The 19,536-nt window shown below is 39.8% G+C and overlaps 2 protein-coding genes across 9 annotated transcripts in view; one reads left to right on the forward strand and one right to left on the reverse strand.

Annotated features, from left to right (window-relative positions):
* Positions 1 to 18,565, forward strand: part of NRDC (nardilysin convertase) — a 96,066-nt gene extending 77,501 nt beyond the window's left edge. For both annotated transcript variants that reach the window (XM_055585921.1, XM_055585922.1), the window contains 16 exons: positions 2,366 to 2,489; positions 3,045 to 3,131; positions 4,796 to 4,915; positions 6,042 to 6,093; positions 7,097 to 7,247; positions 10,310 to 10,437; positions 11,934 to 12,096; positions 12,854 to 12,885; positions 13,127 to 13,265; positions 14,469 to 14,516; positions 14,808 to 14,860; positions 15,287 to 15,370; positions 15,892 to 15,982; positions 16,496 to 16,612; positions 17,611 to 17,700; positions 17,853 to 18,565. In XM_055585921.1, coding sequence (XP_055441896.1) covers positions 2,366 to 2,489; positions 3,045 to 3,131; positions 4,796 to 4,915; positions 6,042 to 6,093; positions 7,097 to 7,247; positions 10,310 to 10,437; positions 11,934 to 12,096; positions 12,854 to 12,885; positions 13,127 to 13,265; positions 14,469 to 14,516; positions 14,808 to 14,860; positions 15,287 to 15,370; positions 15,892 to 15,982; positions 16,496 to 16,612; positions 17,611 to 17,700; positions 17,853 to 18,050 — 1,677 coding nt within the window. In that variant the 3' untranslated portion in view covers positions 18,051 to 18,565. The remainder of the gene's footprint in view (positions 1 to 2,365; positions 2,490 to 3,044; positions 3,132 to 4,795; positions 4,916 to 6,041; positions 6,094 to 7,096; positions 7,248 to 10,309; positions 10,438 to 11,933; positions 12,097 to 12,853; positions 12,886 to 13,126; positions 13,266 to 14,468; positions 14,517 to 14,807; positions 14,861 to 15,286; positions 15,371 to 15,891; positions 15,983 to 16,495; positions 16,613 to 17,610; positions 17,701 to 17,852) is intronic.
* A 218-nt stretch (positions 18,566 to 18,783) lies between these two features.
* The window catches only part of OSBPL9 (oxysterol binding protein like 9), a 164,439-nt gene continuing 163,686 nt past the window's right edge, over positions 18,784 to 19,536 (reverse strand). For all 7 annotated transcript variants that reach the window (XM_055585927.1, XM_055585926.1, XM_055585925.1 and 4 more), the window contains one exon: positions 18,784 to 19,466. In XM_055585927.1, coding sequence (XP_055441902.1) covers positions 19,392 to 19,466 — 75 coding nt within the window. In that variant the 3' untranslated portion in view covers positions 18,784 to 19,391. The remainder of the gene's footprint in view (positions 19,467 to 19,536) is intronic.

The following is a 19,536-nucleotide window of genomic DNA, read 5'->3' on the forward strand; positions in this document are numbered from 1 at the left end:
TTTCAAGCTAGGCTTCAGCTGTACATTAACTGAGAACTCCTGATGTACAAACTAGGTTTAGAAAAGGCAGAGGAACCAGAAATCAAATTGCCAACGTTCATTAGATCATGGAGAGAGCAAGGGAAGTATAGAAAAACATCTACTTCTGCTTCATGAAGACTGTGCTAATAAAGCCTTTGACTGTGTGGATCACAACAAACAGTGGAAAATTCTTAAAGAGATGGGAATATCAGACCACCTTACCTGTCTCCTGAGAAACCTGTATGCGGGTCAAGAAGCAACAGTTAGAACCAGACATAAAAAAACTGACTGGTTTAAAATTGGGACGTGAGTATGACTAGACTATGACTAGGTATACAGTCACCTTGCTTATTTAATTTCTATATCATGTGAAATGCTGGGCTGGGGGAAATCACCAGCTGAAATCAGGATTGCCAGGAGAAATATTGGCAACCTCAAATATGCAGATGATACCACTCTAATGGCAGAAAACAAAGAGGAACCAAAGATCCTCTTGATTAGGGTGAAAGAGGAGTGAAAAACCTGGCTTAAAACTCAACATTCAAAAAAATTAAGATCATGGCATCCAGTCCCATCATTTCATGGCGAACAGAAGGGATAAAAGTGGAAACAGTGACAGATTTTATTTTCTTGGGCTCCAAAATCACTGCAGACGGTGATTGCAGCCATAAAATTAAAAGATGCTTGCTTCTTGGAAGGAAAACTATGACAAACCTACACAATATATTAAAAAGCAGACATCACTTTGTCAACAAAGGTCCGTATAGTCAAAGCTATGTTTTTTCCAGTAGTCACGTGTGGATGTGAGAGTTGGACCATCAAGAAGGCTGATTGCTGAAGAATTTATGTTTTTGAATTGTGGTGCTGTAAAAGACTCTTGAAAGCCCCTTGGATAGCAAGGAGATCAAACCAGTCAATCCTAAAGGAAATCAACCCTGAATATTCATTGGAAGTACTGATGTGGAAGCTGAAGCTGTAGTACTTCGGCCACCTGATATGAAGAACTGACTCATTGGAAAAGACCCTGATGCTGGGAAAGATTGAAGGCAAGAGGAGAAAGGGTTGGCAGAAGATGAGATGGTCAGGTAGCATCACGGGCTCAATGGAATGAGTTGGAGCAAAGTCCAGAAGATAGTGGAGGACAAAGAAGCCTGGTGTGCTGCAGTCCATGGGGTTGCAAGGAGTTGGACATGACTTAGTGACTGAACAACAGCAACAAAGGGTACATTTCAGTTGTCACAGCTGGAGAGTGATCTTGGCATCTAGTGGGTAGAAGCCAGAGTTATTGCTGAACATTTTACAATGCAGGAGATGGCACTCTACAACTAGGAATTATCTGGCCCAAAATGTTAATAGTGCTGAGGTGAGAGACTGTGATGATGGTAGGTATTGTAAAACTACTAATTTTAAAGAAGATAGGGAAAGGTAAAGGAGGAAGCAGTAACCACATAGTCTTGTCATTTCCCTAGGATAATTGTGCCCAAGGGTCCATGTATTTTTTTCTGAACCACTGTTTGTTGTTTTTTTCTCAAAGAAATGTTTTTAAGTAGTAGTTAGGGTTTCAAATCTAACCCACAAAAATCTTATGCTTAGTTCTTGTCATAGCTGAAGGATTATTACAGGAGGCTCTACATTGAATCATTTTACTGATTCTTGTGTTTGAAGTAGTATAATACATAATAGTTAAGAGCATAGTTTTTGAAATTATGTACAAACTTGGTTAGAACTCCACTTGTCACTTCTAGGTGTGTTGTTCTGTGCAGATTATAGACTCTTTAATCTGTGCAAATTACTTAAACTTTAACCTCTGAGGCTGAGTGCTTTCTATAAAATAGGTATGAAAAGTAAACTATTAATTGCTCAATCGTGTCTGACTCTTTGCGACCCTGTGGACTGTAGCCCACCTGGCTTCTCTGTCCATGGAATTCTCCAGGCAAGAATACTGGAATGAGTATCCATTCCCTTCTCCAGGGGACCTTCCCGAACCAGGGAAAATGGGTATACCTTAAGGTTATTGTTAGGATTAAATGAAATACTACCTGGCACATAGTAAAAGCTTAGTAAATGATAGCTCTTTTCACTGCTAGTCCTCTTATGTAGGATTTGAGATGTGAACTGTTGGAGCATTCTGAAGAAAGATATTTGAAGCTGCTGATAGACTAATGAAGTTTTGTCAATTAGGGTGGTCATGGACTATAGACAGTTTCATGAGCATTAAGGTGCTAGGATCTTGAGGGTGTCTAACATAATGTGGCTTTGCCTTTTTAACAGAGATGTATTAGATTGAAGTTATAATTGTTGTATATGTGTCTCCCCCCCTCCACTTTCCCCCGTCCTCAATTAGGTCATTGCTGAAGCCCTTAATCAGCTAGTTCCTCAAAAGGCAAATCTTGTTCTACTGTCTGGTGCTAATGAGGGAAAATGTGACCTCAAGGAGAAATGGTTTGGGACTCAGTATAGTATGGAAGGTAAAATATTTTAAAATTGTCCTACATGTAGGTATATGATTCACCTGGGAAGTTTTATTCCTTTAATAGTTTGTCTGGTAGTTCCTGTGGAGAAAATGGTTTGTTTTTTTTTTTAAGATGTTTACTTTGAAATGAAAATGATTTATATTACTTTACTGGAAATTATTTTCTGCAATGCTTATATCTGTATTAGCTAGTGAGAAAATCCTGTTGTCTTTGGGAGCCTGGGGCTATTTTTGGCTGTATTTTAGAAAAGTGCCCCCCAGACTTCAGTGTGCCTATGTATCACCTGGAGGTCTTATTAAAATATGGATTGTGATTCAGTAGCTCTAGAGTTGAGCTTGTGATTCTGTGTTTCTAACAAACTTTCTAGGTGATAATGCTGATGAAACCACCCATTGAGTAGCAAGAGTTTGGAAACTCAGGTTATGTCACTTACAGTTTTCCTGAGAAAAAAGAATTGGTTAGTGAAGACCAGTTGTTGACTGGTTTGTTACTATGAGAATTCTGAACACTGCATTCTTTATTGGATCAATTTGTCTTTTATCTCTACAGATATTGAAAACTCTTGGGCTGAACTGTGGAAGAGTGATTTTGAATTGAATCCAGATCTTCATCTTCCAGCTGAAAACAAGTACATAGGTCAGTGAAATATCAATCATTATATATAATCCATCCATGTACTAATATTAAATAACACCTGATCTCTGGGATGAGCATTACAGTTTTCTTACTTTTCCGAACGATAAAACTGAAGCTCAGAAAAGCCAAGTGACTTGTCCTGGACTGTTCAGTTGGTGATTGCAGGAAACAGGACGTAAGCATAGATCCTGGGACTTTTTCTGGTCAGTGATAGCTGATGCTTTCACATCAGTTCTTGTAGGTGTTGCCATTATCTTGTCTGATTATTCTAGAGGTTTTCAAACTACAGCTTGCCTCCCAGTGTAATGAATTGTGAAAGCATTAAAAAAATATCAGAGTGGAAAATAGCAAAATGTTTCATTAAATAAAGAAAGGGTATTATTTTCAGAAGTTCTGTTCCCGGTAGGTGTATGTGTGTGTTAACCTGTCTACTAGCTTACAACAGAAAACAATTCTAACTGTGAGGAAGTCACTGGTCTAGGACAAATATAATTTACTCAGAATTTCATTTTTCCAGCAATTCTATTCCTAGGTATATACCCAAAAGAAAACAGATATTCAAACAAATGCATGTGCATGCATGTTGATAGCAGCATTATTCACGAAAGGCAAAAGGTGGAAACAACTAGTGTTCATAATGAATAAATGGATAAACAAACTATGGCATATACATACAATGATGTATTATTCTGTCATAAAAAGAAATGGTGTACTGATATATGCTTCAGTATGGATGAATCTTGAAAATATGGTAAATGAAAGAAGACAGACAAAAGGGGTTACATGTATGATTCTTCTTACCTGAAATACCCAGAATAGGTAAATCCATAGAGACACAGAACTCAGGTTGATGGTCGCCAGTGGCAGGGGGTAGTGGGTAATGGGGAGTAACTGCTTAGTGGTCCTTAGTGCTTAGGGGTTTCCTTTTGGGTTGATGAAAATGTTTTGCAGCTAGAAAGAAGTGGTAGTTGCACAACATTGTGAATATACTTAATTCCCCTGAAATGTTCACTTTAAAATGGTTTTATTTGTTAACTTTCAAAAATATGTAAATTTTGAATATGTAAATTGGTAAAAGACATTCTCATTCAAGAATGCATTCATAAATTGGTCTGTACAATTATTTTGACCAAAGTTCCCTCTCACAGTTAAGATTAGTCAGCTCTTGGGAAATTACAGATTTTCAGAGTTCATGTAGTTTAAGGCCAAGAGCAGAGAAGGCAATGGCACCCCACTCCAGTACTCCTGCCTGGAAAATCCCATGGACGGAGGAGCCTGGTAGACTGCAGTCCATGGTGTCGCTAAGAGTCGGACACGACTGAGTGACTTCACTTTCACTTTTCACTTTCATGCATTGGAGAAGGAAATGGCAACCCACTCCAGTGTTCTTGCCTGGAGAATCCCAGGGACGGGGGAGCCTGGTGGGCTGCCGTCTATGGGGTCGCACAGGGTTGGACACGACTGAAGCGACTTAGCAGCAGCAGCAGCAAGGCCAAGAGGACTTTCTTTTTAGTATTGTTCTACTAATTTATTGTACTCTAACATTTGAATTTGACATGTTTTTTGCCTCAAAAAAGAGTTACCTAGAGTTCTGAAACCAAGAACAGATTGATGGAAATTCTGTTGTGATAACTGAGTGACTTATTACCTTTTGCTTTTGTTAGCCACGGATTTCATGTTGAAGGCTTTTGATTGTCCAGAGACAGAATACCCTGTTAAAATTGTGAATACTCCACAAGGTTGCCTGTGGTATAAGAAAGACAACAAATTCAAAATCCCCAAAGGTAAAATGTTTACCTCCTTAAAACTAGTGAAATAAGTATAACCAAACTTTCTCCAGTTTCTCACAACCTTTTACCTCTTCTCTGTTACATCTCTTCCTTTCCTCTTCCCCTTCTACTTGAAGACCTTTTCCAGGCTTACCTATTGGATCCATACTATGCTCCTGTGCTGTCACAGAAATTCTTATGTACACTACAGATTCCAGGGAATAAATAAGGATTCAAGCATAAAATGAAATTATTTTTTGATTTTTTTTTTTCTCAGTTAAATGAAAGCAGAGCCAGGTGTTTGGCTGTCTCAGGCAGCAGGTGGTGTTTTTTGAACATTATTGTTAAAAAGAGAATCAAGAGTAAGAGTAAGCTGAAAGGAATTATTCTTAGACGTGATAGATAGCCAAGTTCAGCATTACAAATGTGAAATATCCTCCATCTGTCTCCCTGTATTCTTTTGTTTCTCAGCCTAAAGGAAGTGTTGTATATACAGTTAACCAGACTCTGAAGCTCTTATCTTCAACATGGTAGCCCAAACTGTGTTGCTTTTTAAATTTTGTGTTCTTGTGCATAGCATAGGAACTTACTGAAGCAACTTGGAATCAAAGGGTAGGTGCTCTTGGTTGCCATCTAGCCCATATCCCTAGCCTTGACACAACTGTACTATAGTTCTCAGGGATTCTTGAGTTCACTGGGAAGGTTGTTTACTCAGTTTTTCTTGGATAGATTATGAGTTTCTAAAAATGTTCTTAACATTTATTCCGCTTCCTTGGAACAGTACTGATACAACTTTCTGTGAGCATTGGTATTTTTCCCTTAATGTTCTTGACATGTATACCTCTATATGCATTTTTCCTGACCAAGGCTATTGATAGTAAGAGTATTCATAGGCCTCTCTGCATATCTGTCTATATATGTGATTTTCCTATAGATTAAAGTGTGCCTTCTGGACACTATTAGGAATGGTAAATATACTTATTAAGGATGCTTAAGGATAAAAATGTAATGAGGATTTAAGGATTAGTGGTTTATTTCAGAATTTTTAAAACATCATCATATTGGGGGAAAATAACAGGTGTACTAAATATTTGAGGCCTCTGGCCATTAGTTTCTTATTTAGGGTCTTTTTTTCTTTCAGCATATATACGTTTCCATCTGATCTCACCTTTGATACAGAAGTCTGCAGCAAAGTAAGAAATTGTCCTCTTTTCTGGAAGATATATATATTTTAATTATTGAAAGACTTTTATTTCTGAATCATTGTATCATTCTCTTTGTCAGTACTTGAGCTGTGCTCCTCATTTATGTGTTTTTTATGTGCCCAAAACAAATTATCTGTGTGAATCACTAAGATGGAATTGTGGCTGCTCCATCTCCAGCACTTATTTGTACTGGATTGAGAAAGTTCCTTAAAGATAAGCTTGGGTTAGCTTCCAGTATATAATGAGGACTAGTGTGGATCTGTTGACCTGTATTTTGAGACTGCCAAGGAGTCTGATTTTACTTCATTCTTAGCAAATTATTTACACGTTTATATAGATTAGCTGTATTGTGGGAGGTCAGAGAGCCTAAAATGTACCTGAATCATAGGAGGTGCTCAGGAAATGTTACTACATTTCTCCCTTTCTTTTGCCCCTTAACCTGTAAAATCCAGCCTTAAACTGACAAATAGCACTAACATTATTAATATCCAGTCTAAAAAGTGCATTACAGGACTTCCCTGGCCATCCAGTGGTTAAGACTATGCATTTCCAATGCATCAGTCTCTGGTTCAATTCCTAGTTGGGAAACTAAGGTTCCACATGCCACATGGCCAAAAAAAAGGACCCTCCTCTCTTCCCTCAGATTTTTAATTTGTTGGTCAGAAAACCTAGGCCACAGGGATAGCCAGAGCATTTGGGCCAGTTGCTTTTCATGTATTTTACACTTATCCCATTGTGCAACATAAATATTATCATATTCTATTTGTGCATGACATGAAAAAGATAGGGGAGCACTGCTGAAGGTGGGAGTTCTGTAATGCCCCGGTGAACCCGAGCCCTAGTAACCTTTGAGCTCAGTTAGTATATAGAGTTTACATTCTGGAGTAGTGAATTAACATCTTTATAAAAGTGAAGTTTCTTACTCTAAATTGAAGGAAATTTGTCTATTTCTTGTCAGTTAATGATGCTGTTTGCATTTTTATACTCTTAGTGTGGTCCTCTTTGATATTTTTGTCAATATCCTTACCCATAACCTTGCGGAACCAGCTTATGAAGCAGATGTGGCACAGCTGGAGTATAAGCTGGTCGCTGGAGAACATGGTTTAATTATTCGAGTGAAAGGATTCAACCATAAACTACCTGTAAGTACAGTGCTCTGATTTCTTTGCAGACAACTTTAAAATTTCATATTTGTTTGTTGTGCCTATAGCACCAAGCATAGAGGTTTGTGCATGAGGTGCTGTATATGAAAAGAAATATGTATTAATATAGATCATTAGGTTTTTTTGACTGATGGCAGGTATTCCAACTTTGGCCACATATAAGAGCAACATATATTCTTTAATTAATTGCATTTATTGGGCTTCCCTGGTAGCTCAGCTGGTAAAGAATCTGCGTGCAATGCAGGAAACCCTGGTTCGATTCCTGGGTGGGACAGATTCCTTAGAGAAGGGAACAGCTACCCACTCCAGTATTCTGGCCTGGAGATCATTATGGTTTTTTTGGCTGATGGCAAGTATTCTGACTTTGGCCACATATAAGAGCAACATATGTTCTTCAATTAATTACATTTATTAGTGTTGTATACATTAGTAATAGATACAGCACAGCCTGTGCTTCAGACTTGATTACACTTCTCTTTGCTGTCCGTTTCTCTGCAGCCAACACTGGTATTTAGGACTTGTTTGAGTGTAATTGGGCTGCCCTTGTGGCTCAGACAGTAGAGAGTCTGCCTGCAATGTGGGAGACCTAGATTCTATTCCTGGGTTGGGGAGATTCCCTGGAGAAGGAAAACGCTACCCACTCCAGTATTCTGGCCTGGAGAATTCCATCGACAGAGGAGCCTGGTGGGCTACAGTCCATGGGGTCACAAAGAGTTGGACACTACTGAGTGACTAGCTCTTATTTGTTTTCTTTTTTGAGTGTAATTTCATGCCATAGTGCAAGGACAGATTTAAAACACCTGACATGTTCCCTGATGCCCTGACGAAGAGTAGAACTTAGATGTCTGTGTTCTTTCTTCGTCTTCTTACAGTCTTTTCCATTGTTTCAAGTGTGTGTGTCTTGTTCCCTTCTAAGTTTATGACTCTTAAGAAACAGAGTTTATATCTTGTTAGTGATTTATCTTTTGGTAAAGAATATGTTTCAATGTCATCTGTCAGTACTTCATAAGTAAAGGAAGAAATACCAAGTACCAGGTAAAATAATGTACCCAACAATAAATTTTATATGTTGGTTTTTTGGGTAGAATATATATTAACATTTGGGGAATTGGTTTCATCTAAGAAAAAATCTGGAGGAGAGGACCTGGAAGTAATCAGACCTGTGCTAAGAGGTGATAGCCTCCATATCTTAGCAAAAATCCTAGAGAAGAGTAGTTTTCTTCTTTATACCCTCTTACTTGTCAGTCTCCCCTGGGAACAAAAATTGTCCTTAGGAGGAGACACATGGAATATTTTAGTAACCTTCAAAAGAGTAAATATAATGTAGCTTAAAATCCAAACATATTAAAGCCAAATACAGTAGTTGTCATTTGGTAGGTATGTTTTGGAATTACCTGGAGAGCTTTTTAGAAATACAAACCATAGTATTTGAGGTTCTTCATTCTATGAAGCTTCCCTACTGTAACATTAAAACTTGATATAAATACTATAAATACATATATAAAACCAGAGATCATTTACACCTATGAAATACAGAGTCAAGCATTCTAAAAACTTGAAAGTTAAGTTCAAATATAACAAAAAGAATAATTCACCATGACCAGTGCCAGCAAAGCAAAGAGTTGGTTGTTCAGTTTTACGAAGCTGTTATAAATCATTATAACACAAGTCAGTTAAGAAACACTGTGTGAATATAGTGATCATGAACATAAATCATTATATCAAAATCAGTTGAGAAATACTATATGAATATAGTGATAAATGCCCCCAAAATTATTTGATAAATTTGAGTTTTCATTCCTAATAAGTAGGAATAAAGGGAGGTTACTCAACCACAATAAAAATCTTAATTAAATGTATGATAACAGATGTTATACTAACTGATGAAATCCTGAACATTAAAATTAGGAATAAGCCGAGGATACCCATGATCACTTCTATTACTTGACATTATTTTTAGAGTTTCTGGCTACTATATTAAAGTGAAAAAATAAAAACACCTGGAAGAGAAAAAGCATTTTTCTTTGCAAGATACTATTAGAATTTAAAAAATAATTTGTGATATGACTCATCATAAGACCAGTATATCAATGGCTCATTTTCCTATAGTGCAGTAACCATTTAGAAATGGACTGGGAAAAAATATGTCACTATAATATTGAGAAAAATAATCAAATATGTAAGAATAAAGAAGAAAAGTATAGAACTTATCTAAAGAAAGCTATAAATCTTTTTGAAGCATATAAAAGACTTTAAGGGAGAAGACTTCACATGTTTCTGGATAGCACAGGTTGATACAAAGTCATTATTTCCTAAATTATCTTCTCCCAGTTAAAATCAAATTTTGGGGCAGTGGAGATGCTCAATAAAATTATTTTTAAGTTTAATGGGAAGGAAAAAATGTTTTAAAATACCTCTGAAAATTATGAAAAAGAAAATTTTTATTCCTTCAGATTTTATAATTGAGAATTTTAGCTCCTAAAAATTCTTTGAGGGAGGGGCTTCCCTGGTGGCTCAGTGGTAAAGAATCTACCTGCCAATGCAGGAAACACCGGTTCAATCCTTGATCTGGGAAGATCCCACATGTCCCAGAGCTTGTGTGCTGCAACTGTTGAGCCTGTGCTTAGAGCCCGGGAGACACACCTGCAGAGCCCACGTGCTGCAACTACTGAAGCCCGTGCAGCCTAGACTCTGTGCTCCACAACGAGAGAGACCACCGCAGTGAGAAGCTGATCATGATAACTAGAGAGCAGTCCCCACTCACTGCAACTAGAGAAAAGCCTACATAGCAATGAAGACCCAGCACAGCCAAAAATAAATAAATGAATTACTGGAAAAAAAAAAAAAAAATAGCTAGGTGGTGTAGCCATGGGTTAAGGGAAAAAAAAAAGATTCTTTGAGTCATTAGTACTTATGTCCCACACAATGCCTATTTTATCATATTGAACCCCTGGTAGAAACCAATGGGAAACATTTTCCCCCTAAAAATCAGTGGATTTACATGTTTCTCCACTTAAGGTGTTTCTTTCTTTTCTTCTTAGCTACTGTTTCAGCTTATTATTGACTACTTAGCGGAGTTCAGTTCCACACCAGCTGTGTTTACAATGATAACTGAGCAATTGAAGAAGACCTACTTTAACATCCTCATCAAGCCTGAAACTCTGGCCAAGTGGGTATACATGGGATCAGCTTATATTTTGAAGGCCTAAAACTATATGCCTTCTTGGAATTAAGTGTGGGGAGTGAGGCTGTTGTTTCAGTGCTAATTCAGATGTGATAGAATTGTGCTGTGTTTTAGGAAACTAGCCCATAGAGTTAGAGAGTTTCTAAACTCATTGTAAGTAGTTATCGGTGAGGAGGACTGCTGTCTACTATACTTAATTAGAGGCTAAAGGTTAAAAGAGTGTTTTTTCCTAGTTTCTAAGTAAAAAACAGTTCAAAAAGTGCTGACTTGGTTGTAGCTCAAAATTGCTTAGTGTGTTGGATGTTATGATAAGTAGCTGAGTTAAATTGCCTAACAGGTCATTTTTCTGACAACTGCAACTATCCAGAATTCAGTCAGGTTGCAGAAGAGAGCAGAAATGCTTCTGGACAGTCAGTATGCCCTCTGCTAATAGGCAGTCATCTTGGGCCTTTCACCAGAGCCTGTTCTTTAATCCAGGGCCAGCAGTAGCTTATAGGGTACCTTTGTGTGAATCAGAAAAAAGTACACTCTTGAGGGTAAAAAGAGCCTTTGTGGGAGGGGGGAAAAACTCCCCTCTGAGCAGATATAGCCCTTTATGCACATGGCTTGCAAGCCCCTACTTGACCTGTTTGCTGGGCATCTGTAAATACCCTGCATTAGACATAGTTATAATGAGAACATAAGTGGCCAAAATTCGAAAGCAGGGGAGGGAGTAGGTAAGAATCAGACATGTAATAACTGATAATCTGATCACAAAAAGTTATAAAAACTAATAACCAAATATAAATGGGAAAGGAGAGTTGTCTGGAATTATTGATATGATTAAAAATAGCCCCATATATCCTCTAACTCCTGAATACTACTTTGTTAAAATGTGGTAGAGTAATAATACTTGTTTATTGAAGATTTGGTATGTGTTAGATCTAAGAACTTTAAGTGTATTTATTTAATTCTCACCAAAACTGATAATAGTATGGCATTTTTATTTCCCTTGTTTTACAAATGTAATTGAGTCACAAATGTTAGGTAACTTGGCCATATTTAAACAGCTTACTAAGAAAAATAAATAAATAGCTTACTGTGTGGGAGGGGGTTAGTCTGATTCTTGCCTAGAGCCAGTTATGCTGTATTGTCATTGTAGATATACATGATGGTCACTTCCAGTAATGAATAAATGCTAGTGAGATTTGAAATCAAAATAGTAATATTAAATTGGTTTGTGACTCATTTGGCAGCTTGTGTGAAATGTTTTATTTTGCAATTGAAACAGATAAGTTTTACCAATGAGCTAAAAATCTATGTAATAGTCTATATATGCAGTTTTAAATGCTTTTTGCTGGTTATGACATTGTTTCCCTATCTTAAGTAGTGATAGAAATTGTCACTTTAAAGAAACACATCATCTATAGAAACTTAACCCAATCCTATACCCTTACGATTCATTTCTTACAATATGACTTTTTTTTTTCTGCTCTCTGTAGAGATGTTCGGCTTTTAATCCTGGAGTATTCCCGTTGGTCTATGATTGATAAGTATCGTGCTTTGATGGATGGCCTTTCCCTTGAGTCTCTGCTGAGCTTCGTCAGAGAATTCAAAGCCCAGCTCTTTGTTGAGGGCCTGGTACAAGGAAATGTCACAAGCACAGTGAGTGTCAGGGTTCTGTTGGTACAGGCCAGGTATGAATGCTGTTCTGCGCTCTGGAATTCTGTTAGTTCTTCCCTAAAGGGGAAGCTGTCATTTTGGCAGGCCAGCATCGTCACAGTCTGTTTAGAAGGAAAGTTGGCCCTTTCGGTGCTGGACAAGACTTTCTTATGAAAGAGACTACTGGTATTGGACCGCATTTTGAGTTAAGTGGGTTTGGAAAATACATGGTATTGGTTACATTTGTTGACGATTGTGGAAACTAGAAACAGTTTAATTTAGATATTAAAGTGGGAGCTGGGGAGGGCTGAGGGATGTACATACATATACATCATTCACTTAGTATCAAGTGTATTCTGTTGCTCACTCTATGCCAGGCTCTGTATTAATATTAATAGATCCAGGTTTCTAAAACACAGCCTAATGGGGTAAACCGGACAACTAAGTTTGATCCCCAAGTGAAGAAAGTTTCACAGTGGACAGTAAACAGAGCACCAAGGGAGAACAGAAAAGGAGCCACTTCAGTTGAGAGCCACTTGGTATTCAACAAACATAATATTGAATCAGTGAATGATAATCCTAGTGAATGAGTGATAAACCCAGTGAATGAATGATCAGCATTTTGGGTGACAGACTGTATCTGCTTTCTGATGCATTCCAGGGCTTCCCATGCACTTAGAACATTGGTATTAGTTGGTTTAGGGTGAAATTAATGACAGTAGAGCCTGATATAGCTCTTTTCTTCTCTTTCACCTCCTAGGAATCTACAGATTTCCTGAAATATGTTGTTGAGTGAGTATTGGTTGAATTTTCTCTTTAGGAGTTATGTGTTCTTAATAGCAAGAGGACCTTGAGACCAAAATTCAGTTGTTACTAAATCTGTAATGGAGATGCTTCTTGTAGGTTTATTTGAGGTTAGTTATATAAACAAAACAATTCAGAAGGCAATGTAGAAGGCCTGACTTTCCATTTTGGGGGCAGGAGTAGGAGGATAAAGGCACAGCCTCGATGACCCATACTGATTGTTTTGCAGCAAGTTGAACTTCATGCCTCTGGAGCAGGAGATGCCTGTGCAGTTCCAGGTGGTGGAGCTACCCAGTGGCCACCACCTGTGCAAAGTGAGAGCTCTGAACAGGGGTGACGCCAACTCTGAAGTCACTGTATATTACCAGGTCAGTGGCCCCTTTGCACACAGCTGTCCTCATGGCTGTGTCTTTTAGACACTAAAGACTGGTGGAAGGACCGCAGTGTCTGGGGGAAGTGATCCTATGCTCTTCAAGGCCTGTTTGCGGTTACTCTGTGGTTTTATGCTTGGGGTCATATGTCGTCTTGAAGCAATTACATTTAAAAACTGCTCCTGTCAGTGAGTGGATCCTTTTTCAATCACAGTGCTTTATTAATCACCCAGCCACTAGTCCAGAGGGACAGAACTGAAGTATGGCTGGAAATCCCTACATATTTACCAGTCACAACTCCAGGGAGCAAGAGGACATTTGTTAAAAGGACAGTTTTGAAATATGACAAAAACAAACATAGTCAACCAACATACAGTAAATAGAATGGCTTCCAGAGTCATAATGAGTATTTTCAAAGCACCTGAGAGAGAGGATTTATCACCTGTATTTTATGTATGATAAATCTGAGGTCCTTCACTTACTGAGGTCATACCAGCTGGAGTTCAAATTTATACCTTCTGTCTTCAAATCCTATGTGTTTTCCACAGCATTCTGGAGATACGGGATGGTGCTTAAAATAAGAAAGAGCTTTGCACTGATCTCAGTTGGTCCATAGACTAGCCTGTGTTTGGTCCCACTCACTTTTAGGACAATGGGGACCTGTGTGTTTAGACTGATCTCAGACTTCCCAAACACTGGGGCTCTTTATCTGCTGCTTTGGTCCTGGGTTTTCTACATGAGGAAGTCACTTCTCTGTCTGACCTCATAAAGATCCCTGGCCTGGACTTTGGGCAGGGCTCCATGGCTTCACTTGTCACCTTGTCCTTTTCTTGAGTTTCTGGCGCTGAATCTTTGCCTTGTCTGTAGAGCCTGTCTTCCTCTGCAAGTCCTTGACTTTAGGTTGTGTCCTTGGTGTGTTTTGGGCAGGAGCTGGCAGGTCAGGGATTACTGAACTCAATTCCATGTCCACCTGCAGTTCTGAGCTAGGGCTGGGAATACAGATCATCACGCATGATTCCAGTCTGCACACACCTCCTGTTTTGTGGGAAGGCAGGAAGTATAACAGTAGAGGGTATGGGGTGGGGGGGAGAGAAGAGTAGGGTAGTATCCTGAATAAATGGTTGTCAAGAAGAGCTATATTTTTAAAAAGCCCTGTAAGCCATTGGATTTTCAGTTGGTCTGATCAGCTTCTCCTCTCAGTCAGGTGCCAGGAGTCTGAAAGAATACACTCTTATGGAGCTGCTTGTGGTAAGTTGCATAAAGGAGAGTCCCAATACTCGGGAGCCCCTGGCCAACTGTGAGGACTGGCCTATCTACCTGGGGGCTGGGGACCTGGGAGTGGTCAGAGATCTGTGGTTTGTAAGTGAGCTGGTTGTTGAGCATTTCTCACCTAGTATGAGCCAGGATAATGGGCCTGGGCTATTTAAGAAGGCAGTAAGGGAGGCTGGACTCGGGGTCACATGTAACACTTTGGGGGGAAGAAATGGAGGTTTCTCTGCTGGGAGGAGTTAAGCTGATGGGTAGTATGTTGAATTACAGATGCATATGGAAGAGCCTTGTTTTGACTTCCTTCGAACCAAGCAGACCCTTGGGTAAGTCTGCTGGCAAGAGCACTGAGCTCAAGATCTGGGGCTTACTTTGCAGGCTTAAGTCGATCAGCTATACTGACTGAACAGTCTCAGCACTCTTTGGCCCTTCCAGGCCTTAAGAGTCATACCTACCAAGTCATACTCAGTAGAGTCATACTGTCAAAACTTTTGCAGTTTGCATCTTGGACTATGATCAGTCTGTCAGTTTGGTCAGGTTTCAAGACTAAGAGGCTGGCCTTGTGGTCCTCAGTTCAGGAGAGGGGTGGATATGGATACCCTAACCCAAGAGTAAACATCTATGGATCCTCTTCCAGGACCTGTAGGGTCCAGTAAGGATGGGCAGAAACCCTTCCCACTGCTCTCTAGTAACTCCAAGGACAGGGTGCAGATGAGTACCTGAGCTCATAGAACTTTTCACTCTGGCCATAGGTACCATGTCTACCCTACCTGTAGGAACACATCTGGGATTCTAGGCTTCTCTGTCACCGTGGGGACTCAGGCAACCAAATACAAGTGAGTAAACAAGTGAGAAGATGGGCCCAGCTATCGTTTTTCTCGGCATAGAGAATAGGGGCTGCATCCTTGCCCTGACCATTTGCTTCCCATTTAGTCACAGCTGCAGCAGGTGGCTCATATATGGCCTGGTCCAGGACTTACCAGTGGGTTTGTAGGGTTTGACTCAAGTCCTATGGTGACTGTGCAGGGCTTGCCACTGCTTCCTCTCTTCAGGCCTATCTGAAGACAAGAAAGGCAGATGCGTAACCTAGCATTCAGGCTGCAAGCAAGGTACTAGGCCTTGTTGGTCCTCAGCTTTGAAATGGTCAGCATGGCTGTCTGCTGCTTCCTACGAGGATACCAGGGAATTGGGCTAGAAGTGGAGTAGGGGCGGGGGTTCTTCACTGTTCACTTACCTCCTGCAGCTTAGGGGAGATCACTTCAGCCTTTCCTGGAAATATGCCTTAGACCCAGTTTTTCCTTTGCCTTCTGCTTGAGACCTGGTCAGTGATGACTTAATGGAAGATGTTTTATTTTAGCTCTGAAGTTGTTGATAAGAAGATAGAAGAGTTCCTTTCAAGCTTTGAGGAGAAGATTGAGAACCTCACTGAGGATGCATTCAACACCCAGGTCATTGTGCTGGCTTGGTCTTTTGTTGGGTCACCCAAGCCCTCGATCGGAGAAGGCAATGGCACCCCACTCCAGTACTCTTGCTTGGAAATCCCATGGATGGAGGAGCCTGTTAGGCTGCAATCCATGGGGTTGCAAAGAGTCGGACACGACTGAGTGACTTCACTTTCACTTTTCACTTTCATGCACTGGAGAAGGAAATGGCAGCCTACTCGTGTTCTTTCCTGGAGAATCCCAGGGACGGGGGAGCCTCGTGGGCTGCCGTCTGTGGGGTCCCACAGAGTCGGACACGACTGAAGTGACTTAGCATAGCATAAGCCCTCGACACTAGTCTTAACAGTACTGTGTGCTGGGTTCTTGAGCTCTGTAGCCCACCTTAACCTGACCACGTCTTCCTAGCTCCATCCCTCGTCGTCATGCTGGCAGGTCTATCACAAATCAGACCAGACAGGGTTAAGTGTGCTGAGGATGATTGGGTGATGCCATGCCTGAGTGTTTCTTTGACGGTAACAGGTCACAGCTCTGATCAAGCTGAAGGAGTGCGAGGACACCCACCTTGGGGAGGAAGTGGACAGGAACTGGAATGAAGTGGTGACTCGGCAGTATCTCTTTGACCGCCTTGCCCATGAGGTAGTAACATGGTTTTCAGAGTAAGACAGCTTTGACAGGGACTCTTGATTTAACAGGAGACACAGTTCTAAGCAAATTGGTATTGTGTGGAGGAGAGACCAGGGGCACTCATCTTGGGTTGGTTATTATTTACTTGCCCATTTCTTGATGTTATTAAATTACATCGTTTCCAGACTGGCTACTGTAGTGTCTCAGGTGGCCAAGTGAGCAGGATGCTGGGTATTCTTACTCTTGCTCCCCCAATTTCAGTCAAATCCACTTTTTAAAAAATTGAAGTATGGTTGATTTACAATGTTAATTTCTGTTGCAGAGTGATTCAGTTTTACATATATATATAATTTTTTTCCTTTTCGTTTTTGTATTATATATTCAGATTCACTACAAAGTTTGGGAGAAAAACAGGTTCTGCTACTTAAAGAAAATTGCGAACTTCTGGTGTTTATGAAGTTCCTTCTCCAGATTTAAGGATTCTTTGTGTAGGTCTTTGTGACAACTTCTAGCCTCAAGTAATAAATCCCATTTAAAGGAGCTCTGGGTCCTACAGTCCAGTGCTCTGATACTATAACCCTACCAAAGGACATTGAAGCAGAGCAGGTATTTAACAGAGAGGCTTCATTCAGCCCAACTCTTGAGGTTCTGCAGTTTTTCTGTTAGAAGCCAGAGGATAAATACTTACCATGTATCTGAGAGGTGACACTATTGTGTAACGAGTTTGACTCCATGTACGGTACTTAGCTGTAGTTACAGCATCTGCTGCCCTCTCCTGCTTATTATCTGCCAGTCAGTCAGTGCGAAGAAACATGAAGGTATGTCAGGCTCATTTGTATCTTTATCTGGAAGGTTGGGAGCCAGCTGAAACATGTTAAAATAAAACAGTGCTTATAATAAGCAGGACCAAGAAGGTCTGGCTAGGGTGTTGTGTTTTAAGAACCATCTTTGCATAAATATATTGCTAGTTTTTTATAGCTTTCTTTCATATCTTCCCTTCTCCCATTAAGATTGAAGCACTGAAGTCATTCTCAAAATCAGACCTAGTCAACTGGTTCAAGGCCCACAGAGGACCAGGAAGTAAAATGCTCAGTGTTCATGTGAGTATCGTTACCAAAGCTGTAGCTCTGTCCTTTCCAGACTTGTCGTCTCACCCATGTACTGAGTTTGGGTTGGTGTCCTAGATCCTACTAGGTCTTTGCCCAAACGTGGTCAGCATTGTCTCTCACCTCAAGTCTTTGGCCTTTTTCAGGTTGTTGGATTCGGGAAGTACGAGCTGGAAGAGGATGGTACCCCTTCCGGTGAGGATTCAAACTCTTCTTGTGACGTGATGCAGCTAACTTACCTGCCAGCTTCTCCTCTGCTGGTAGACTGTACCGTCCCCATTGTTGATATCAGGGGTTTCACATCAAGACTTAACCTTCTCCCCTACCATAAAATAGTCAAATAAACTGCAGTCTCCTTGGCCTGAAGCACTGTGCATTTAAGTGTTTGAATTTTATGAAGTTACACTACTACTGCCTTAGGGCTTCCATTGAATTTTTGCACTGGCATCATAGAATTTGATTTACTACCCTTCCCCTTCCGTTGTGACTAACAGACCGAGGGTTACTATAGCAGCTGCAGAGAGAAACGAGCAGGGTGGGCCAAATGTAACCAAAAAGCTTGCTGGAGCAGTCTTGAGATGCCCTGGCCTGTCCTGGTCTTCTCAGATTGAGAATCCAGTTCTGTATGACTGCCTTGAGAGGCCCTATGTCTTCTTAGTACCTAAATGCCAGGTGCTAATACCTGTGTTGTTGTTTTTAATGTATTTAAAAATAAAGATAATTCTGTATTGCCCTTCAGAATGAGCCATTTGCTGCTGTGACATTCCTTTTATTATATTTTGTTTCAATGTGGGGTGGGGATCTAAAAATAAGCATTCTTCCCAAATTCTCTAAGGCAATAAAATATTTTTGGATAAAAGGTTGGTAGCCCTATGTGTACTATTTGAGAGTTCAATTAAAACAAGAATAGCATGGTGGGGGCTATAGACAGAACAGAGGAGTATAAAGAAGGGACAGGATGGATGGACCCCCTTCATTATTTGAAGAGTCCCGGTAAAAAGCCAGCCTTTGTATTCAAGGTTGCTAAGTAACTAGGCCCAAGTCTAATCATAAAAATAATCAGCACATTATAAAAAAAGGTTGGAAAAATTACTTTATGAAGCCTTAAGAAGCATTGAGTATAATTAAACCACAGTCCAGAGTTAGATACAATTTAATAATAGTTCAATTCCAAAGTAAAAGTTATTGTAGGTGAGACCATGAAATTTCCTAACACGTGATTTTAATACATTACACTAAATTTTCTAAAACAACTCAGAGGAACTGATATTTACAGTAAATGGAGTATTTATGAAAAATCTGGCATCAGCTATATTATATATATGTATATATAGAACCCACGATTATATGAACTAGGAAACATGTTGTATTGTATATCTCAACAGCAGTACTAGAATGCAGAGTTTAAGACTGGGATTTATACCGTGGGATTTGGAAAAGGAGCAGACATCTTGTTTTCAAAACCTGAAGTTTTTCTCAAGACCAAAATCAACGTTGTAACTGCCACAGACAGGAAAAAGGGAAGCTTTGCTCGCTTTAATTGTTCATCTGCATCAGAAAGTCCAGTATCCCTGAGATAGGAACCACTGCAATAAGAAGGGAGTGAATAGGTTCTCCCAAAGGAAGATTGTTGCTTAATTATGCATCCTGCCCTGGAACCAGGAGCAAACTTTATGTTTCCCAACCTAATGCTTGGCAGCACCGAGACGCTTCAGTAATGGTTCATCATAAACCCAGCATTCTCCATCTTCATGAAACAACTGTTAGAGAAAGGGGGGAAATTCAGTTACACAATTGTTTTGTAATTCTGTATCATACTTTTAATTATTT

Source organism: Bubalus kerabau, chromosome 6 (assembly GCF_029407905.1).
Source record: "Bubalus kerabau isolate K-KA32 ecotype Philippines breed swamp buffalo chromosome 6, PCC_UOA_SB_1v2, whole genome shotgun sequence".
In the NCBI taxonomy this organism is placed as follows: Eukaryota; Metazoa; Chordata; class Mammalia; order Artiodactyla; family Bovidae; genus Bubalus; species Bubalus kerabau.